Genomic DNA, 19,959 nt, shown 5'->3' with positions numbered 1-19,959 from the left:
GTAACACTCCTCACCTCCTGTGCTCAAGAAACTTAATTTGTAGGTCTCAACTCTACATACATACATGTAAAGGCAGAATCAAAGAGGTGGCTTACAGTAATACTGAACTAGCAACTACTTCTTGGACAATTTTGGGGTTTTTTTTGGTTTGTTGTTTTTTGTTTGTTGGTTGGTTTTTTGGTTTTTTGTTTTTTTACAACAGCAAACTCTGGAGTGAGCTAATATAGTTTCATCAGCAAGTAGCCTCTAGGAACAGAGGAGATTACACGATAGTGATACCAGATACTGCATACTTTACAGGCCATAAATTTTCATCAGCTGATTCAGAGATTAATAACTTCAAGGCCACTCAGGCTACAGGATGATGCCAGCTAGCAACTTGTTTTATTCATAATTTTTTCCAGTAAGGTATCTGGAATATCTAAATAGAAAAAAAAACATTTGTTCTCAGTACTCTGTTCCAAATCTTACTTACAAATTGTGTCTTCCCCCCACAACATTTGCATTGTTATGAAGCAGATCCTCAAATGTTAACTCTCAAAAAACTTAAGCCCACTAGATTCAAAATCCACTTAATCGTCTCCCATGGAGATACTAGCAAGCAGTAATCACATTAGCTCTTGACTTCCTTTTTGGTAAGCCAAACAGACACATTTCTGCAGAAAAGTTTTAGTCATGTATGAAACATAAACCTAGTACACTTCAACATATACCTATTATTTGCTATCAAAACAGTATGTTTGAAATTGCTATATGAAAAAAGTATTATTTGATGGTAACTGGTGAAATTTAGTTTCCCAGAAGTTACTCCCAGTTCTAAAGTTACAAGAAGGTGGTCTGATATCTAATATATGATAAACAAAGGGATAACTTAAGAATTCACAATTACTTTTCTTTAGTAGAAGTTAACTGCATCATTTGAAGAAAATGTACTCTTAAGAGATAGTTTATCTGTATCTCACTATCAAAAGCACACTTAAACTGTATTCTGAATGCCTACTACAATAAAATCTCTTTTTGTAATAATTACTATATATTTCAAACAATAAAACATTTTTTAGCATTAGGTATAATATGCAATAACACCAGTTCATTTAAACAACAAACAGAACATTTCAGAATATATCTGAAAATATTTGTTTGAAGCTAAAAGAAGAAAATAACAGAAAAAGAGGACAGGTGCAATTCCAAATATGGATATTGACATATAACATTTACTTATACAAGATATTGCATATAATTAGTTATGCTTAATAAATAAGGCTTTGACCATCTACTAATACATACTTGGTATAAACAAGTACTTGCTGCATTTCTATTTGCTAAGTACAAGAGGAATGTTCTTCTTGAACACAGAATAATATCAGAAAGCAAAAACAAATTTTAAATACTCCTAGAAATGCCACAACACCCTTTACATCTGAAACTCAACAAAGAAGGCTGTATTACAGTGTTTTTTATAGAATCATTAAGACTGGAAAATAACAGTAAGATCATTTAAATTCAACTGGCAGCTCATCCCCACCACGACCACAAGCCTCTGTGCCACATCCACAGTTCTTGAACACCTCTAGGGACAGACTCCACCACCACCCTGTGCCAGTGCTCAACCACTCTTTTGGAGGGAAAGTTTATTCTAATATCCACCTGAACCTCCCCAGCACAACTTGAAGCCACCACCTCTTATCCTATTGGTGTTACCTGACAGAAGAAGCCAACTCCCCATCTTGACACCACCTCCTTTCAGGGAGCTGTAGAGTGATAAGGTCTCCTAGCCTCCTCTTCTCCAGACTGAACCACCCCAGCTGCCACAGCCACTCCCCACACGATTCGTGCTCCAGGCCCCTTACACCTTCACTGCCCTCCTCTGGGCCCCAGGGCCTCAATGTCTTTTTCCCAACACTTAACATGGTACTTAAAAGTGTGGCCTCGCCGGGGCCGAAAAGCTGGCTCTCCACAGCAGATAAGCATTGAGATCACGTGCATATATATGTGAAAGAGAAAACAAAACCCCATCATTAACTAAGGAAACATTAAAGCATTCAGCGATAGCTATTGCTGAAACAGGTTTTTGCTAAATACCACTGAGTAAAACTGTAATACAATAAAACAATAAAATCATTTAAAGACTACAAAAATTTCAAAAAGATAGCAACCAAGGCACTACTTTGACCTCCCAAGTTTCTCACGATCCAAAGAAACCAAAGCAAAGATTCTCACATGTACTAAGCAAATTTGTTCCAGTATTAGCAGCAGGGACTCAAAGACCCAATTCAGAATGTCAATAAACACTCGGTAGCTTTTTTCAAGCTTGAAGCACTTAGCAGGTACTAGAAAAACACCCCAGGCTCTATCTAGTCTGACATAACAGGCTGTCAAGGACTTGCCTGGCCTCCATGCAGCTCCATCCATGCTGATGCTCAGATGAAAGAGCATTCGCAGCTCCTTGCTCAACAGCCCGTACTTTGCTGTGGGAAACAGGTGCAACAGCTCCTGGGGCAAAGTGGAGCGAGAGAGGGGCTCCCACTTCTTATTGGACGCAGCTGATTGCCTCACCAGGCCAGCTGTGATTGAACATCCTTACCCTAGCCTCATGGTAAGTAACACACCTGCACATGGCAAGCTGCAAAAACTGCTTTTTTTTTTCCTCCCCTGGCATATGCTAACTGGCAAATGAGGAACAAATATTTCTACGCTCTAACCATAAATTTGTGCCAGGGCTCCCAAAAACTTCTATCTGTTGATCTGTGAATTGTTTAGAATAAAAGTAAAAATAAGCCACAATACTACCCATACAAAAGTGATTTCAGAGCTCACAAACTTTGTGTTTGCAATCACAAGGTATGCCCTGCCTGCAGACTGTTCAACTTGGGAAATGATTTGTGAAACCCTATGGATTTACAAACACTGCAACCCACAATCAGTGGGAACACTGCCTAACAGTGCTTGAGAGGATCTGATCCGAGCTTTCTTCCTGTTGCAGCACTGAACTCAATTAGGATTGCTGACTACATCTCCCAGTTATTTAATTAATCACTTAACAATGGAAGCAACTTGACAGTAAACATAAGAAACTCCTTATTTGCTTAAGCAAGTTGCAAAACGAAAGAAAAAGATTATGTAAGCTTGAGGTTGTTTAAAAATAAAAATGAAATCATGAGCCATGAGAAAAATGAAATTCCCCTGGGCTAGGAATTTTGGGGAGTTATTTTTAGTTAAGTGATAGGAGGAAAGCTATGTGGCAGGAACTCAAGGTCTTCACACACATCCTTGTGGTGCCACAGTATCATTCAGCATAACTACACCTTTATCACATACCAACTTCATGCTTAGGATAGTGCATTGAAACAATGAACTCTACACTACAATCTCTCTGCTTTTATAATTAAATCTATGGAAAACAATCTGATAATACAACCAAGTCAGATTGTTACAACACCAATGTGACGCTGAAGATATCTAGCAAAACTAAGAGAAAACCATAGTAATAAAAATTACAAAGGCAGTACTGTTTTGGAGGATAAGAATGTGCAATAACAGCATCACCAGCACAATGGGAAGATGTTACAAAAAGAAGAAAAAGGGAATGCTCACCCACCTCTAAGGATCTAGATTTGCAGAAAACTCCAAAAGGAGAGATGTCCAAGAAAAGACCCCTCCTTGCTGGCAGCCAGCCCTTAAATGAGGTCTAATTGCTTTCACCTGTGCTTCCTGAGTTGCCCAGGTCTTTTCTCCAGGTGCTCAATCAGTGGTTCAGGCCATGACTCAGCAGTTCTCATACGTACATTTGAATAAATTTAGATGGTAATCCTGCACAGAGATTCTGTGCTGTAGATTCACCAGTAGAGAAGAAAAGAAAGAGCTTTTTAATCTTGTATTTACTGAATAAAAAAACAAGCCTATTTTTAATTTGGTGTCCATTCCTCTAGAGAGAACAGTACAGGCAAGCTAAAAATGAGAGCAAATACTTCAGAGTTATTATATTTCAGGAAATACCACCTTCCAATCTGATTATGCCTGTGTTGCTGTAACATGGAAAGCAGACTTATAGCATGTATGCTTATCCAGCACCTTTGTTGGATGTACCATCAACAGTGTTGATCAAAGCAATTAGAAAAGTCTCAGCATTTGATGCATCCTGCCTGTGCCTGATCCATACAGAACAAAAAGATTAAAGAAGTTGAAGCCCTTGTTAAAGTAGAAGAGAGTTTAGACTATAGTTCGTATTACACAAAGACAGCAAAGATGATGGACAACAATCTTCTGAGAGGATTTTGATGTGCACTTAACTAGAAGTGGGAGCATAACTTTTCACATGGGTAATAAAACAGATCAGCCTCCAGAGGTATCAACACTTAACTTTCAATTTGCCAGACATTTTGGAGATCTGCAATTTTAGAGTCCCTGAAAGAAACATCTTATTGAAATTATGCTAAGGATAATATGGTTCCAATTATGTAAAGAGGAAAGGCAGTTCGCAAACTGAAGGTTTAATTAAACTCCTAGCAATGATGATTTCTACTGATTAATTGTGTCGTTTGAAAAAGCCTGCCATCTTGTTTGTTTTAAAATTGAGCATAATTAGCTTTATTATATTTATCTTAAATTCTTTTGTTATGAGAAATCAGTATCAAAGCTTGCTTTCAGATTTCCAGAGCTCAGCAAGAACTGATATTAGAAAGCACCTCCACCACATCCATCTAGCCTGTGTTTCTGCTGTTTGGAATGTGCACTATCAAACAGCATGCCAACACTCTGTTGATTGGTCTACAGTACAAGTACAGTGATATGCATTTCAGTGATATCAGGTATTAGATTGGAGAGGAACAGAAATCAGTTGCTTTAAGGCTTTCCGTTTGATCTTTGGACGTGACAATATTCTGCACAGTGACAGAGTGTTTGTGCTCCTTTGTCCATCCAGCTCTTGGCCTTCCCATTTTACCTTTACGATAAAATTAAACTAACTACTGTTAAAGGAAAGCTAAGCACCATGCAGCAGAGAGGACACAGAGTCTTCTTATATATCTGTTTCACTCACTGCCCTACAGAGAATGATGGCTTGTTTTGAGGATTTGTATTGTATGGATATTGGAGATTCTCCTGAGAAAATATTTATTTAAATACAAAAAATAAGTAAAGGATGCTACAGCATGCAGTAACTAATAAATATAATATCTTTTCCTTCCAGAAATAAGAGGAAGATAATTTGTAGAAAATGGTGTTTCAGAGGGCCCAGAGCCAAATGATTTCCTGGAGGACCTCTTGTATGAATTATCTCTTTGTCAGGACCCAGCCTAGCTGCTGCTGTGCTGTAGCTTTATCTTTCCTTAACCTTCAGAACATCTTCAGAGTTTGGGATCCATCCCAACCATACACAGCCAAGTATGTTTACGACAGCCTGAAGTACATTGCCAGCAGAGGTGAAGAGAAAGCCAATGCCATCACTGCATTGTAGATGGGTGGCCATGGCACACTGCCTGGTGGTTACGCATTGCCATGCAATTGCAGCCGTCAGTATGAGCATGGGATACTTCTGGAGCTCACAACTGAGGTAGAACCACTTCAGCCCCGACTGCTATAATCTCTCCTCAAAGGTTCTGGAGGGGAATCCAAACATCTTCTCTGAGGTTGGGAGGCTGCAATGAGTGGACAACAAAGGATACTCCTGAGATCCTTCTTATCAGCTTCTTTCAGTCTTACCATGATTTACGCAGTTTGAAGCTACAAGCTTTGCATTATGTTTTGTCACAAAAATCCATAAAATACAAGGATTTCTAATCTGATTTCCTAGTCAGGCATAGCTTCCTGGAAAGATACACTTTTCCTTTGGCTTATTTATTCATTTTCCTTTCAGTGCAATCTAAACCTTTCCTTTCTGTTGGGAGCAACAGCTGCAGCCTATGACATGGACTTGCCAAGCCTGAACGACTGTAAAATAACATTTACCTTAGAGCAAGATAGTATCAAAGAGAATAACCACATGAGCCTGATTATGAATTCATTACATGGCTCTGCTTAAGAGGAGGAGGAGAATCTGCAATTATCAGTAGGTCTCTCTTCTGAACTCCCACCAGAAAGGGCTGTTTGCATTATTGAGACAAAAAGAGATTTTTTTGTTTCTTTGCTTAGAAAAACATTCTCAGCTTTCAAAGGTTAGAGATACAGAAGTATTCACCAGAGCAGGAAACAGATACTTCTATAGGTTGATGGGGATGTGATGGCCCCAGAAGAGCAAGTAATTGGCTCATGAAGGCCAAACAGCTGACGCACTTTGCAGCATCCCTACATTATCCTACAGATCTGGTACACCCTGTGTGAGTGCCATAGCCTTTAGATGAAAACACGCTTTCATCTACCTTTGTGTTGCCCCCACTCTTTTGACCTTTAGGGGGGCTTTTTTGATGGAAGCAACCTTTAAAATATAAGAAGGGAGTTCAGATGAGCAGGAAGACAATGATTTACCACATTTTGTTCCACTCCTGTCATTCTCTGTAGGTCCATTTGGTTTCTCCTGTCCCCTGAGGATGGATGTCCCTTGAGGCTGGGGGAAGCAGAGACCACTGGGTTACTCTTTGTTTCCTCAGGCACTTCCGGTCATGCTCACTTCCCTTTTCAGCCTTACGTATTTCCCACTAGTAATGAGTGGGAAAGGTCAAGAAGGGTCTCTTTAATGGTTTAGGCAAGCAACAGCCTTGGGGAATGGGTCCCAGGCTTCCTGATTTCCTGGGATTTCTAGTCTATTCAATAAGCAAAAAAAAAAAAAAAAACTTCAGAAAAGTGAAAAAATTAAGGTGTTAAAGGAGGCTTTACCAAGTAGGCTTGGTTCTGCCTCCAGTTATGTAAACTTCATCATATCTCTCCCAGTGATTCTGGTGGTAGAAGAGTAGGCTCAACAAGAACCAAGTCAGATACACTAAACATTGCACAGATGTGTGGCCTTAAGCAGCAGGAGCTAATGAGTTTAGGGAAGCTCAGGTGGCTCTGCGTTTGAAAAGTTAAGTATTCCACCACAAAATATCTAAGAAGTGCTTCAACTACTGTTAATAACATAATGAAGGCAGGAGTGCTTTCCATCCTTCAGTTTAGCTACAATGGCTGAGAACTCTTTCCATTAGGAGTTCTGAAAATATTAAGGGATCCAGATAATTAAGTATAGCAAATCTGCATAAAAACATTTCTCATGCCTCAGGACAAAAAGGCGTAATTTTACCTGTGTGCACTGTGCTTCAAGTACAGAAGTAATATGCCTTTCAGTAGTTCCATATGGAAGCTATTTGGTGTAAATCAGTTTTGCGAGTTGAAACCAGTGTAACAATGTCAGGAGTTTTTGCTGTTATCTTTCCCTCTTTGTTTTGTGCCTTGCTTTGCTGCATCTATCACTAAAAGTTCCAGAACTGTCTATAGCAAGCTTGGAAAGTGCTGACCCAAGTCATTTACTGTATCTGTGCTCACAAACAAGCTGTTATTTGGCTTTGGCATGTAAATAAGTCACTGGTCTTTCCATCCTAGAACTGTTAAATAAATACTACGAACCAAGTCCACAGCAATGACTTCTTGCAGGAAGTCACTGAGGTGATTTCACAGAAATATCCTGCAACAATTTTACAAAACAGGATGAGTCTCAGCCTGAATTTCATGACTCTGTTTTTTTCCATTTCCATTCCAATGGGTACTGTGTTTTTGCTGTCACAGACAGGCATTTAATTCATCCTGACTCACAGAAACTACGAAAATGAAAACTTTTCCCACTATTCACACTGTCTAAGACAGATGTGTTATAAATGACTTGTATTTTGGTAGGACCTAGAACTCATAGCTCACATTGTTCAGTAACTGCACTATGCAGTAATAGTGAGTATGCATATACAGTGGATAGCACAGAAATAGCTTTACATGGTGGCAATATAAATGAGGGAGCTGGTAGCCTAGTCCAAGCTGAAAAACTTGCTGCAGAGTAGGAGTAATCACCCCATGCAGACCAGTGAACATATTTTATTTATAAAGAACACTTACCTGTGGATTAAAAATACAAATACCAAAAATAGAAGGAAAAAAGCACATCATCTTTTTTTCTGCAGATGACAAACAGAGGCAGAGATGAAGTGCTTTTCCCAAAATGACACAAGAATCCTGTGTTAGAGCCAGGACTGGAGTTACCCACGTGTCAGCCTGTCTCAGCCACAGGCTCTTCCTCACTCTGAATGCAGTTCAGATTCATGCTCTATGCAGATGCAACTCCTCTGACCCAGCAAATGCCATTCTCAACTTTCATCCATTAAAAGGACAGGATCAGACTGTGAGTGTGAGGATGCTGCTGGGCAATAAAAATTGGAAAATCTGAATTTGATCTCACTCAGCGATGACAGGCATTTTTGGGGGAGTCTCACACCACAGTGAGTTCTGCAATTAAATAATATCAGTAGGGGCTTGGGAGGCAAATGTAATAGGTGTGTCTGAATTTGGCTGAGAATGTAAAGAGTGTTTTCTTTCCACTGGTTGCTGGCTAGTAAAAGCAAAGGGATGGAATACATCCAACTTGCAAAACTTGAATACAGTTACTGCTATCTGCAAATGTGTGCCCCTCCCCGCTCATGTGAGCTACACAGGCAAAAGAGAATGACACATGTGCTGTTTCCTTTTCCAGTTGTAAAGGGGTCAGGAGCCAGGAAAGGAGAGCCTGAACAAGAGCTGCATTTTCCTGGGCTCTTCCAGCTGTTCTGCTCAATCCCGCCGTCGGTTCTGAGCAGGGAAGAGAGGCTGTCAACACAAATAAGGCATTTTTCAAAGGCGTAAATTATGAGTTACCAAAACAATACGACATCTCAACCACGTGAGTACCCTTATCCCCCCTCCTTGCAGTAAGAGTGGGTTTTCCAGTCTGCCGCTTAAGGAAAGGATTGTCAAATGTGTTTCATGTGAAAGGGAAAACTTAAAAAAAGAATGCCTGAGACTCATCCTGAAGGAAAAGAGTTGTGATGAAACTGTATTCCTTTTTAATTCTTTGTGTGTGTGCGCATGCATGTGTGTGAAGAACTGAAACGGCTCTACAGGCTCCAAGTCCTGAATAGGACCAAGCAAACTCAGTAACGTTTCTATCTAAAGCCTGGTTTGTGAAAGTTTAAATGTTTTTCCCTCCCCACCCCACCTCCAGGAATGAAAATATAGAGCATTTTGAAAGCTTCCTGATGCTTTTCTAAGCTATTAATGGTGCTGCCCAACTTCTGTTTAGAGTCCCAGGCTGTCTGCGTGTAACACGAGACGCAAAGCCACAAACGGACCGTCTATATTTAAAGTCACAATGTGTTTCTGCTCTGGAAACGTAGAAACGTGGGCTTAAGGACATGCAAGTTTGCTTCTCAGCAAGGGAGGGTACAGGAGGGCAAGTCCTCTGCTGGCATATCTCCGCATATTTTAGTGAACTTGGAAAGAGAATTTGGCCTGAACAGTCAAGTGAACACAGATGCTTAACGGCAGCATGCCTGCATTCCTTTTGGGTTAGCATAAAAAAAGAAAGCGGAAGAGAAGGGGATGGATTCTGGACTGATAAACTGAGGAAAGTTTTCAGCGCTGCAACAGCAGGATGTGACCCTCTCCTTCATGATTTTGGTATAATCTTTCCTGTTTTAATTTGAGGCAGTAGTTTTGTAATATTTCTAATAAACAAATTGCTAATAACAGAATTGTTTATGATTCCGTGGTATCAGCAATGAAGACAAAATGTACAGACAGAACTGCTCAGAGCTGCTAGAAGTTCAGGCAGTGCTGTCAGAATATCTGGTCTGTATGGAGGCTAATGGCAACGGTACTTCCTGAGCTTTGAATGGGACAGGCTGATCCAGCAGAAACAGCACAGCAAGCAGCAGCTCTGAAATCCCAGGCAGCAATTTCTGTTTACCCTTTATTCCTTTTTGTAAGTTCCAACCAACTCCAAAGATTAGATGACAGCTTTATCTTATACATATTATTCAGCAGTTTAGGAGATAATGGCTTGTTTACTATTATGTCCGTTACTATTTGTTTTCTGTTATAAACAGGAAAGGAATAGGCAGGCTAATTCAGGATTCAAAGAGTTTGGGTTTATAAAACTTGAAATGACTTCCATTGGTGCTTTGAGTATGAGGTTCATTTTGCCCACTGTGCAGTATCACCAAGAGTTCATCTCTATTGACTGTCTTGCTCAGGTGATAAGCCAAGGACCAGTTCAGAACACCAAATAACTGGTTTCCAATCTAGCTAGAATAAGAAATTAGACTGGAAAATAAAAAAATAGACTACTATTTACTTGCCCTCATAGTTTCTCATTGATTCAGACAGAATGTATCTCATTTCACTTTGTGTCCCTGTGGTTATTGTTTTTGATGTTTTTTGTTTTGTTTATCTGTTTACTTTTTAATTAAATGGATCAAATGACAGAGAAAGAATAAAATTAAAGGGAAGTCTGTAACATATACTGGTATGATATAACCACAGCATTATTTCTGTAATGGGTGAAGTTTTGGGGGTCAGGTCTGGGGAAAAAGGTCTTATTTGTTAGTAAAATTCCAGTAATTTTTGTGAGCTAAAAGTCCTCAAAAGACTTGTGTACTATCAGAAACAGCACAGAATGGGTAGCAGATGTTTACCGGAGAGGCAGAGTATTTGGGAAAATACGTTTTCTTCAGAACTATAGTGAAAATCTTTAAAATTGGTGTGAAAATGTATAAGTATCACCAAAACCCTTTGACTAGACTGAATATATTAATTATTTCTGACTATATTAATTATTTCTGGGTTCTTGCAGGTGAGACCACAAAGCAGCTGTCTACTGATGTAAATTAAGCAGGGTTAAGTTACCTAATTGCTTGTGTTCGTTGCTTATCTCCTTGTGTTCACTTGCAGCTGATAAGGGATTTTTATTAATTCTGTAAGTACAGTATGATCCTAACAACCCAGGTGGGAGCAGACTGATGTTTCAGATTTAAACTGTTCACCTCTGCAAAGTCAGCAAATGTATTCTGCTTCTCTATGGGGGTGCTATACCTTACAATATCAGGGAGCAGTGCCTGGCTCAGATATCCCACAACTCTCAGTGGGGTCTCTGTATACTCAGTGGAGAGTTGGGTGAGCTAGTAGTTCAGTCAGATGATGTTAGGCAGTGTGTGAAATATTTACTCCATAATTCTGTAATGGACATTTGCATGTGGCTTGAATCCAGGAATACCTAAGGAAAGAAGTCTGCTAACAAAGCCAAAAATGGAGCTGGGACCTCAAATTCATTGGCTTGGATTCAATACAGTATTGTGCTGTGAACACATTTCTGTTTCCTTTCTTCTTTTTCCATGTCATTATCATTGTTATTTTTATTAAGACGACCTAGCTTCACTGAAGGGACTTTCAGACATTTAATTTCTAAGGATATCACCTTCCAGTGACATATTTGCTTCTTCTAAACTCAGCTCAGATGCACAGGCAGTAACTGCCTGACTTATAACAAAATTGGAAGAATTCCACAAGTTTGGCAATCTCTACTCTGGCTGCAGCTTTTGCCCTCTTCCTGTTGGAGTGCAGTGACTCAGTTCTGAGGCAATGAGCAACTCACATGAGGTGAAGCACTCACGTTAACCAGCGTCACTGGGTCGAAAGTGCAGTCTGGAGAGGCAGTGAGCTATGCAGAGCCATCTCTGGGGTTCAGAGGTGTCCATCCCCTCAGAGGTTACCAGAGAAGGCAAGATTGAATCTCAGGGGCTGTAAGGTGGTCCTCTGAATGTTCCTGGAGCAATACCAATACTTTCACACGTGGTCCATGGAAAGCTCTATCAGACTTTTAGCCCTTTAATCACACTGTTCACTGCTTTGAAGGCAGATTTGGTTTCATCAACCTCAATCACTTGCCTGTGACAGTTACTAACAAACAAAAAATATGTGCTACTGATTACAAATACATTGGTGTTCACTGGTAAATCGTAAGGAAACCTGTAGGTTGTAGTAACCTCCCATTTTTAGCACAGAAGGCTCAAAGTGTGCCCCACAAAGCATTTATGTAAATTGAAAGCCTCTGCCTGTCTATTTGTCTTCTACCACTGCGCATACGAATTGAAAAATTTGGCTTTGTACTCCAGGGCTTCTCCTCAGCGGTCTCAATGCCTGAGATGGGGCTGTGAAATTTTCAAATTGGAAGGCTCAGAATGCACCTGAAACTTCAGTAATTAACAGCTGAGATGTTGGTGAATTGCTAAGCTGCGGTCAGAGGACAGATGTCCATCGAGATAAGGGCTTGCCTTTATAAAATATGGAGTTCTCAGCAATTCTGAGATCTGCTCTTTACAAAATTAAAAAAAAAAAAAAAGGAGAAATTTCCAACCAACAATTTACACAATAGGTGTTAAAGATTCAGCTTTGGCTATTTGTGTTTAAGCCAATTGCTAACACAGAATTGTGCCATGTCTGCATTTCATTGCTGAAACCACTGCACCTTTCTTTGGAGGCTCTTGTGGAACATACGCTGTACCCATCACTGTTCAAATGACTGAGTCCAATCAGCAAAGCCTTTTGTGAAACAGGCTTTGGGGAGCGCATTCTCTAATGAAAGTCTGTTTGTGTGTCTGCTCTGCAGAGTGCCTGTCTCTATTGTTGAGGAGGGATTAGTATTCCTATAGCATAGAGAAATTCAAGCCAACAGAGAGATCAGATTGTATGAGGTGCTGTGCAGACACCTTTTCCCCAAAAATCTGGTAGGCTACATAGAGATTTTACAGGTAGGAGAAAACTGACTGCCTTCCTGGCTAGTTCTGGCTACGGAAAGTCACTGATAACAGGTAGGAGATAAGAACAAGAAGAGATTCCAACAGATCCACGGAGCAACAGCTCTTTGCTTCCTACTCCATAATTTTGTAGTACATGCTTGGGAAAAAGGTGCAGCTTGGAGGTCATTTAGGAACCAGCACAATTATTTTGTGGCAACCTTATCCATGGCAGTGGGGTTGGAACTGGGTGATCCCTTCCAACCTAAGCTGTTCTATGATTCTACAGTTATACAAAATACAGTGCTTGCCTCAAGGGGGGGATCTTTGTTGTTTTGTTGTGATGGGTTTTTCAGTTTGACTTTTTTGGGGGGGAGGAATTTGGTGGTTTTTTTTTTTTTGTCTTCACATCTCAGTTGTGATATGCATGAAAAATTGAGGTCAACACACCACTGCAGTGACAAAGGTACCTGAACACCTTAGCTGAGCAGGTACTCGGGCAGCACACAGACTACGCTTTAAATTTATTCCTAAAAGATTTCAGTTCCTAAGTCAAATGAATCTGACAGCTACCCCAGTAATGAGTTCCTGAGAAATCCACCGTCTGCTAAGCATTCTGTAAAACTATTCAGTGAAAGAATATGAGTGGCATTTGGAGAAATCAGTCTGGGTTTGCCAGCAAGTTATGAGCACAAATGGAGAAAAGAACTGTTTTCTCTGCATAATTTCTTTGTAACTCATAACACAACTATATCAAGCAGTGATCATGCGGCATGGTAACAGGCATGTAGCTCATAATTTGTAGTTGAAATCAGATCCACACTCCTGAATTTCTCCAGGGGTCAGCATGATCTAATTCACACCAGACTCCTCTCTCTCTAATGTTAGCATAGAAGTCAAATGCAGTCTGTGCTCTGCTGCTCTCTCATTGCAGATGTACCTTGCATGTATAGGTTCACCAATGAGACATCTGGCTAAGTGATTTCCCTCTTAATTAATCTTCTCATCTGCAAAGGAGACCGCTTTCTCATATCTGCTTCTTTTCTGACATATGTTTCACTGCACAATGCATCCTGATGAAGGAGAAAACTTTACTGAAAATCTCAACAGGTTAAACTTGTTCTGCTGCATTTGTTTTTCTGCTCCTTTCCTTTCCTTTTTTTCTATCTTTGAAAAAAAAAATTCAGTTATTTCATGAGGGTCTACCTCTTTCTTCTTCAGATAAGCCCTGAAACGGAGTTAAGCTTTTTATCAGTAAGTTGCAGGGGGGCTTTTGAACACACCCTGTGACAGCTTCATGTTATCATGAGTGATAAATTCCTATTCTGCCGGGGACTGCCTGTTTAAAATGTCTACTTTGAGGAGGCAGTCCACATTACAAAGAGCATGTGTGAAAAGCTTATAGCTCAGCACAATCAAACATCAAGCCTTGGTACATGTGCAAGTATTGAGATTTGGAAAGACACTGTTTTAGCAATGGCAATCCTACAAACTGGATCTGAACTCTTTTTATACAGATATATATAATACATACAGCTGTATGCATATACACAGTTTACATCTGCGTGCAGACTTAGACTTACTTATGTACAGACATTCCTTTTCAGTATTTACATACCTTTTCACTAATCAGACTTATGGGTATGGAGAGCTTTGTTTCCCTGACTGCATCCCCATTCACAGAGCAACACCTACAAGCTCATCTTTTCCTTTTTATACGAAAGATGCCTTCAAAAGCAGCAGAAAAATGACCACATTTTTCAAGGCTTGGCAGAGGCATAAACTCAACAACAACGAAGAAAGTGAGAAAGAAGTTTAGGGTGTACATAAGAAGTTGAGAAACATTTTTAAAAATCATTTTTGTATGATACAGTTAAGCATCAGTGAAGCAGCCTTATGCAAACTTTTTCCTGTAGACACCAGATCCAGCTGTCTCTTTGCTAACTGTTTATACAGCCAAGCTTGTCAGCTTACAAAGGTGTATACACTGAATCATTCCATATTTTGAATGTAGGCATCACAGCATTTGCTAAAATCTGTCTTGGACACTAGTACAAGATTCATGTCTCCATAAGCAAATATCTAGAGGAAAGCAATGGTAATGACTTAAGAAATAAAGAGGAAGCGCATTTTCCATATGAGAGTAAAACGGGAGAATCCAGATTAGGAATGTCAAAATCTGAAACGTTCTTGGATAAGGAAATGTATATATTTAAACCTCAAGCACTTACAGTTTTTCTTGGGGTAGTGTTCCTCTAGTAGCTCCTTTGTACTGAGAGAATTCGGCAGTTGCAATTCCAGGAAGATTTTCCAGAAAGAACACTGATTGCCTTAGCACGTTCATGCTGAAAAAGAAATAATTATTTACAGAAATACTAACTTCCTTTGGAAACAGAATATTTATTCAAAAATCAATTTAATTGCATTCTATATTTCTGTGTCTACCTCAAACTATTATGGGATAAATGAATTCACACTGGAACAGCTTTCACAAATCTTTGCTTCAGATTGACTTGATGCTTTCTGTGTAGGCAAGATTTATTCTCTCTATAAAACAACAACAACAAAAGCTTGTTTTCTTGGAAAAAAACATCTTGTTAACCTGAAAACAAGGTGCTTCTCATCTCTTAATTGGATATTTTGGTCACTTAATAAAGGATGAAAAAACAGGTGCTGATGGCCAGCTTTAATTAAACCAGGTAGTTGATAGATTAAGCAAATAGTTCAGAAATCACTTAACCACAATTATTAAAGTGCTACATGTATGAAAAAGCAGAGAGAAAAAATATTTCTACTGGATTGTGGAGAGTTAGTGTGAAAATGTCATCTTTGAGTTCAGGATATTTGTGCAACTTTTCAAAAATTCTCAACTTTGAAATAATACTATTTTACATTTTATTTCTGAATTTTGAGATCTATGTGGATATACTGCTGAATTCAATTTTGAAGGTTTACTTAATACGTACTAGAGCTAGAAATTTGCCAGTTTATTATGAAATTCCATTTTCAATTGAGACTATTATTTCCTGAAACTTTAAAGAAGTCCTTTAACAATCATAATTTGCAATCTAACAGAGATTGTCCTTGTAATTATATGACAGTTCATTCCAGTGTCATAAACACAGTCCTGCTGAACAGTACAGGGAGCAGAAAATTAGATTCTTGATGTATCTCTACGCAAGGATGCTCTCAGCGAGTGCTCCAATCTCTGATTGTTATCTTTCTCTAACAGCTGCCCTCTCAGGTTGCCCAGTTCAGATATCCTCTACACCTCATAGTCCCTTTCTCATCCTACAGGTCAGGGCTCATATCTCAGTGAAGGACAGACACTCAGATCCCCATTATTAAACATCATTTCCTTGCTTCTTTCAAGGATGTTCTACAGTCCCAGCAGTAGGAAGGAAGAAAGCACAGACAAGGAAGACATAAATCTTCCTTTGTCAGGCAATGGGCTGAGCATGTGTTTCCTTTGGGCGGTGCCCCCTCTTCCACCACCATCCCTCTTCTCCATAGGTTCCTCTGTACTCTCCCATCTCCACAACTTGCTATGAAACAGTATCTCCCCTCATCCAGATCTTTCCTGTCATCATGCAGAAATTTTCATTTAGAACTTGGGACATGTTTTTTTATATCCTAGATCCCACAGTTGGGAGAGTTTATTATTGTTTGTCTCCCTTGTATGTCTATAATAACATAAGCAGACTTCAATTTTAGAGTCTCTGTTTCACAAAGATCCAGTTTTCCCTCACTGAACACATAGGATATATTTCTACTTTAAGGAAAGCTTTACTATCAGTAACTAATAGCAATTAAGCCCGTGGTGGAAACAGGTGGATGTGCACAGGATTAGTCTGCAGAAAACCCTGCATAAAGCACTGAGCAGAACAGACTGGAAAACAAAACTGCCATTCAGAGCCATGCTTCTGCTCCTGCTTCCTCTTTGTTTTACAAGAAGTGGAACTCATGGCTTTCTCATTCTTTTTCAAAATCTCTTCAAAAGTTTCAAAGTTTTTTCAAAACAAGGGATGCTTTGCATACCTTACCATTTTTCCTGTCATTCATACTACTCCGCACTAGTCATGGAGAAGAGTGGAGTGAATTTCTTCTGCTAACATCAGCATGGCAACACCAGCATGTTCAGGGAGAAGAGCACAAGGTCAGGCAGAAAAAGGATGATTTGTAGGTTGTTCTCTTGCAGGCTTTTACCTCCTCACGGAAAAGAACCAATTCTAATGAAAACTTGTTGATTGCCTTTGATGGTTTCCCCATTTCCAGTGAGAGGTGACTTCTACTCCATGGCTGGAGCTCAAGCAGTGGTTAGCTTTAGGGCTATAGATTGCTAATTAAATCAATCCAATTCCAAACAGCTGTCATGCATAGGTGGCTTCATGTAGTGAGATGGAAAAGACGAGCTTGCAAAGCTCTCTGAAAGAAGCTCGTTTGCTCATTGCCTTGATTAGCCAAATTTTTCCTCTTTTTCCAGCTCTCTAGTCAATGTCTCCATCCTAATCATATTAATAGCAGCTTTTACCATCTTTTCCCGTGCATCCTTCCCATTCTTTCTTGATAAAATACAACATTTTCATTTTGCTTTGTTAAGTCTGTAAATAATTAATCTCTTCTTCTGTCTACTTTGTAAACAAAAATCACTGAAGAATTGCTTGCCATATCAGTGCTCTCAACAGGGGGAGCTGAACACATCCATCTTCCATGGGAACATGGGATGAATCTTCATGGATGGGTCTTCCCTCATTACATTGCTCATTCCCGTCAGAGATGGAGGCCTCCTGAAACATGAAGATAAAATGCAAAAAACAACCTTAGGAATGACATCAACTGGAAAAGCATATCAAGTCAGAAGGACTTCAGGGTTTTCTTCTTGAAAATAATTTTCCCCTACATATATTCATTTATATTCTCTGAGATAGTCCCTAGACCGTGAAGAGCAAAGCAAACTGGAAATCCAGCAGAGTTTTTATGCGCATTACAGGTAGCAAGTTTCAAAGCCTTCTGCCTGAACATTTAAGCACTGTGGAAGAGGTGAAGTAGCAGGTGGTAATACATGTAAACATGATTGTTCTAATCTTTGTACTTTTCAACTTGACAAAGGTAACTTGCCAGCACAAAACATGACAAAGCACAAAAATAAGGGATGCTGTGTGCACATGTACGCACATGGGAGAGCATAAAATCCAAGTCACCATCCAGATCTGGATTTGCTTTCAGTCACATTTCTGATTTTGTAAGTCATTTACAGAAATAAGGACCTGGACTTATCGGACTTAAGCAGAACCTGGCAAATCTGTGCATGGAGGGAGTGCTGCTTGTGAGAGTGGAATAGAGCAGTGTCCTCCGCTGCCTTACTTTTTTGCAATTAAGTTTCACCCAGGTAAAAGATACAAAATAGTGACATGGTTTATTTAGCAGGCGGTGATGGTAGCAGGTGGATGGTTGGACTAGATGATCTTAGAGGCCTTTTCCAACCTTAACAATCCTGTGATTATACGAAAATGGCATCCATTACAGCTAGTGAGCATACTTCAAATGCAGCTTCATCTACTACCCTTACAAATTTTAATGAAGGCAAAATGATTTATCAGTGGTAAATACAGCTCCAGTGGGAAGCAGCAGTGATCCCACCAAAAATATTTCCTGTTGATCCAAGTTCTTTGCATATGAAGAAAAGATGCTTATGGCTCCTGAGTTCATTCTCCCTCTGGAACCCTTTTTTACCAAAGAGGAGTAAACCACCCCTCCCATTTTTGGCAGGCAGGAACTCAACCAGGGAGACAAATGCTTTTGCATTTCTCTGGACTTTGCTTTTTCTCCTTAGTAAAAGATTTCCCCTTCTGGAAGCCATTAAAAATTTGTGAATCTCAGACAAAGACTTCTCTTCCTCCTCCCACATTCTGTGCAAGATGCTTAATGTCTGCATCCTGGGGACATAACTGTGAGCTAGAAGCAGAGCATGACCAAGCCCTTCTCCTCTCGCATTACCACTGCTCCTTGGCCTTCACTTGGGATGAATGAATCCTTTCATCTCATCTGCATTTGATTCGTGTCAGAGGGTTCATGGAGCAACAACAGGGTGGCAATGGTGAAACAGATTTAAAATTGTCATTTCTAAAGAAGACAGGCTTGACTTTAAGCACTGAAGGAGAAAGTAGGAGCAGGTACAATAGTTTGACATAATTTCAAGTTGAAATGCAGATTGAAACAGTGGACTTTACCCCCTACACGACTTACACTTCCTCTAAGGAAAAGGTCATGTCTTTGCACCTAGTTTTTCTGAGCCTTCTCCAGGCAGGAAGAATATCCTGTGTTCTTCAGGAGTCAGCAGCAGAGCAGAGGGAGCATGGCTTCCACCTCCCTGTTCCCACTGTTCTGTTCTTAAGTGATGTGATCCTGAAGCACTGGAGAGATCTCCCTCCCTTCCAAACATGATGCAGCTCACACAGGACTCCAGCAGCTGGTGGAGGTGGCCAGAGGGGGAAATACAAGCTATTCCCTTTGGAGGCCTCGGTGCCTATTTTTGTCAGGTATGAAATTGCAGCAGTCTCTGGTGGGAGGGGGAGTAAATGTCCTGTGATTAAAGATTGCATCTATCATTTCTTCCTGTGGAGAGGGGTGTATTTTCCTCATTGGATGAGAAATTGGAAAATCGAATAAGTGTTGTTTTCTACCTAAATGATTTCCTTCAAGATAACACATCAGAAGATGCTCTCAGCCCCTAAGAGATGTAACCTCCTGTTCGTGCACACAGCAAGGTCCAGGGCTTGTGAGTGGCTGAAGGAAGTCTGCTAGGGAGATATGGATAGACACTGGTGTCCAGCTTAGTAAATGATTGTGCTTGCTGATGCACAGCATATTAAGTTAGCAGCTTGTTATCTGTGGGAAAAAGCATCCCTTATCCCTAACAAGATATGTACATCTTCTCCCTCAGACTGGACGTGACTCTGAGTAGAGGGGAGATGTAGCAAGAAATGAAAAATCAGCACAAAGATATGGCACCACAACTGTGGCTGAGGGTCATATAATCTCTCCAGACTCCCAGGGCACACTTCTGTCTTTCCTGTTCCCCATCCTTGTAGGGATATTTCTTATCTACTTTCTAGCTAATAGGACTTGGTAACAATTTTTCACATCCCCTCACTGCCATTGCACAATGAAGCCACGCTGTGGTCTTACCAGACCTGAGTGTGTTTCCCAAGGCTCTCCCCAGCTGGCTGTCTTAAACACC

General features: G+C 40.0%; 1 protein-coding gene across 1 annotated transcript in view; it reads left to right on the top strand.

The window, feature by feature from the left end:
- The first annotated feature begins 8,629 nt into the window (after nucleotides 1–8,629).
- GYPC (glycophorin C (Gerbich blood group)) overlaps nucleotides 8,630–19,959 on the top strand; it is a 29,413-nt gene continuing 18,083 nt past the window's right edge. The window contains exon 1 of the mRNA XM_065750520.1: nucleotides 8,630–8,830. Within this exon, the coding sequence (XP_065606592.1) occupies nucleotides 8,797–8,830 (34 nt within the window). The 5' untranslated portion in view covers nucleotides 8,630–8,796. The remainder of the gene's footprint in view (nucleotides 8,831–19,959) is intronic.

This window comes from Cyrtonyx montezumae, unplaced genomic scaffold, assembly GCF_038088225.1.
Source record: "Cyrtonyx montezumae isolate F1298 unplaced genomic scaffold, pur_monq_1.0 scaffold_7, whole genome shotgun sequence".
NCBI lineage: Eukaryota > Metazoa > Chordata > Aves > Galliformes > Odontophoridae > Cyrtonyx > Cyrtonyx montezumae.
The sequence above is the reverse complement of the archived record's forward strand: the minus strand, read 5'-3'. Positions and strand labels throughout refer to the sequence as shown.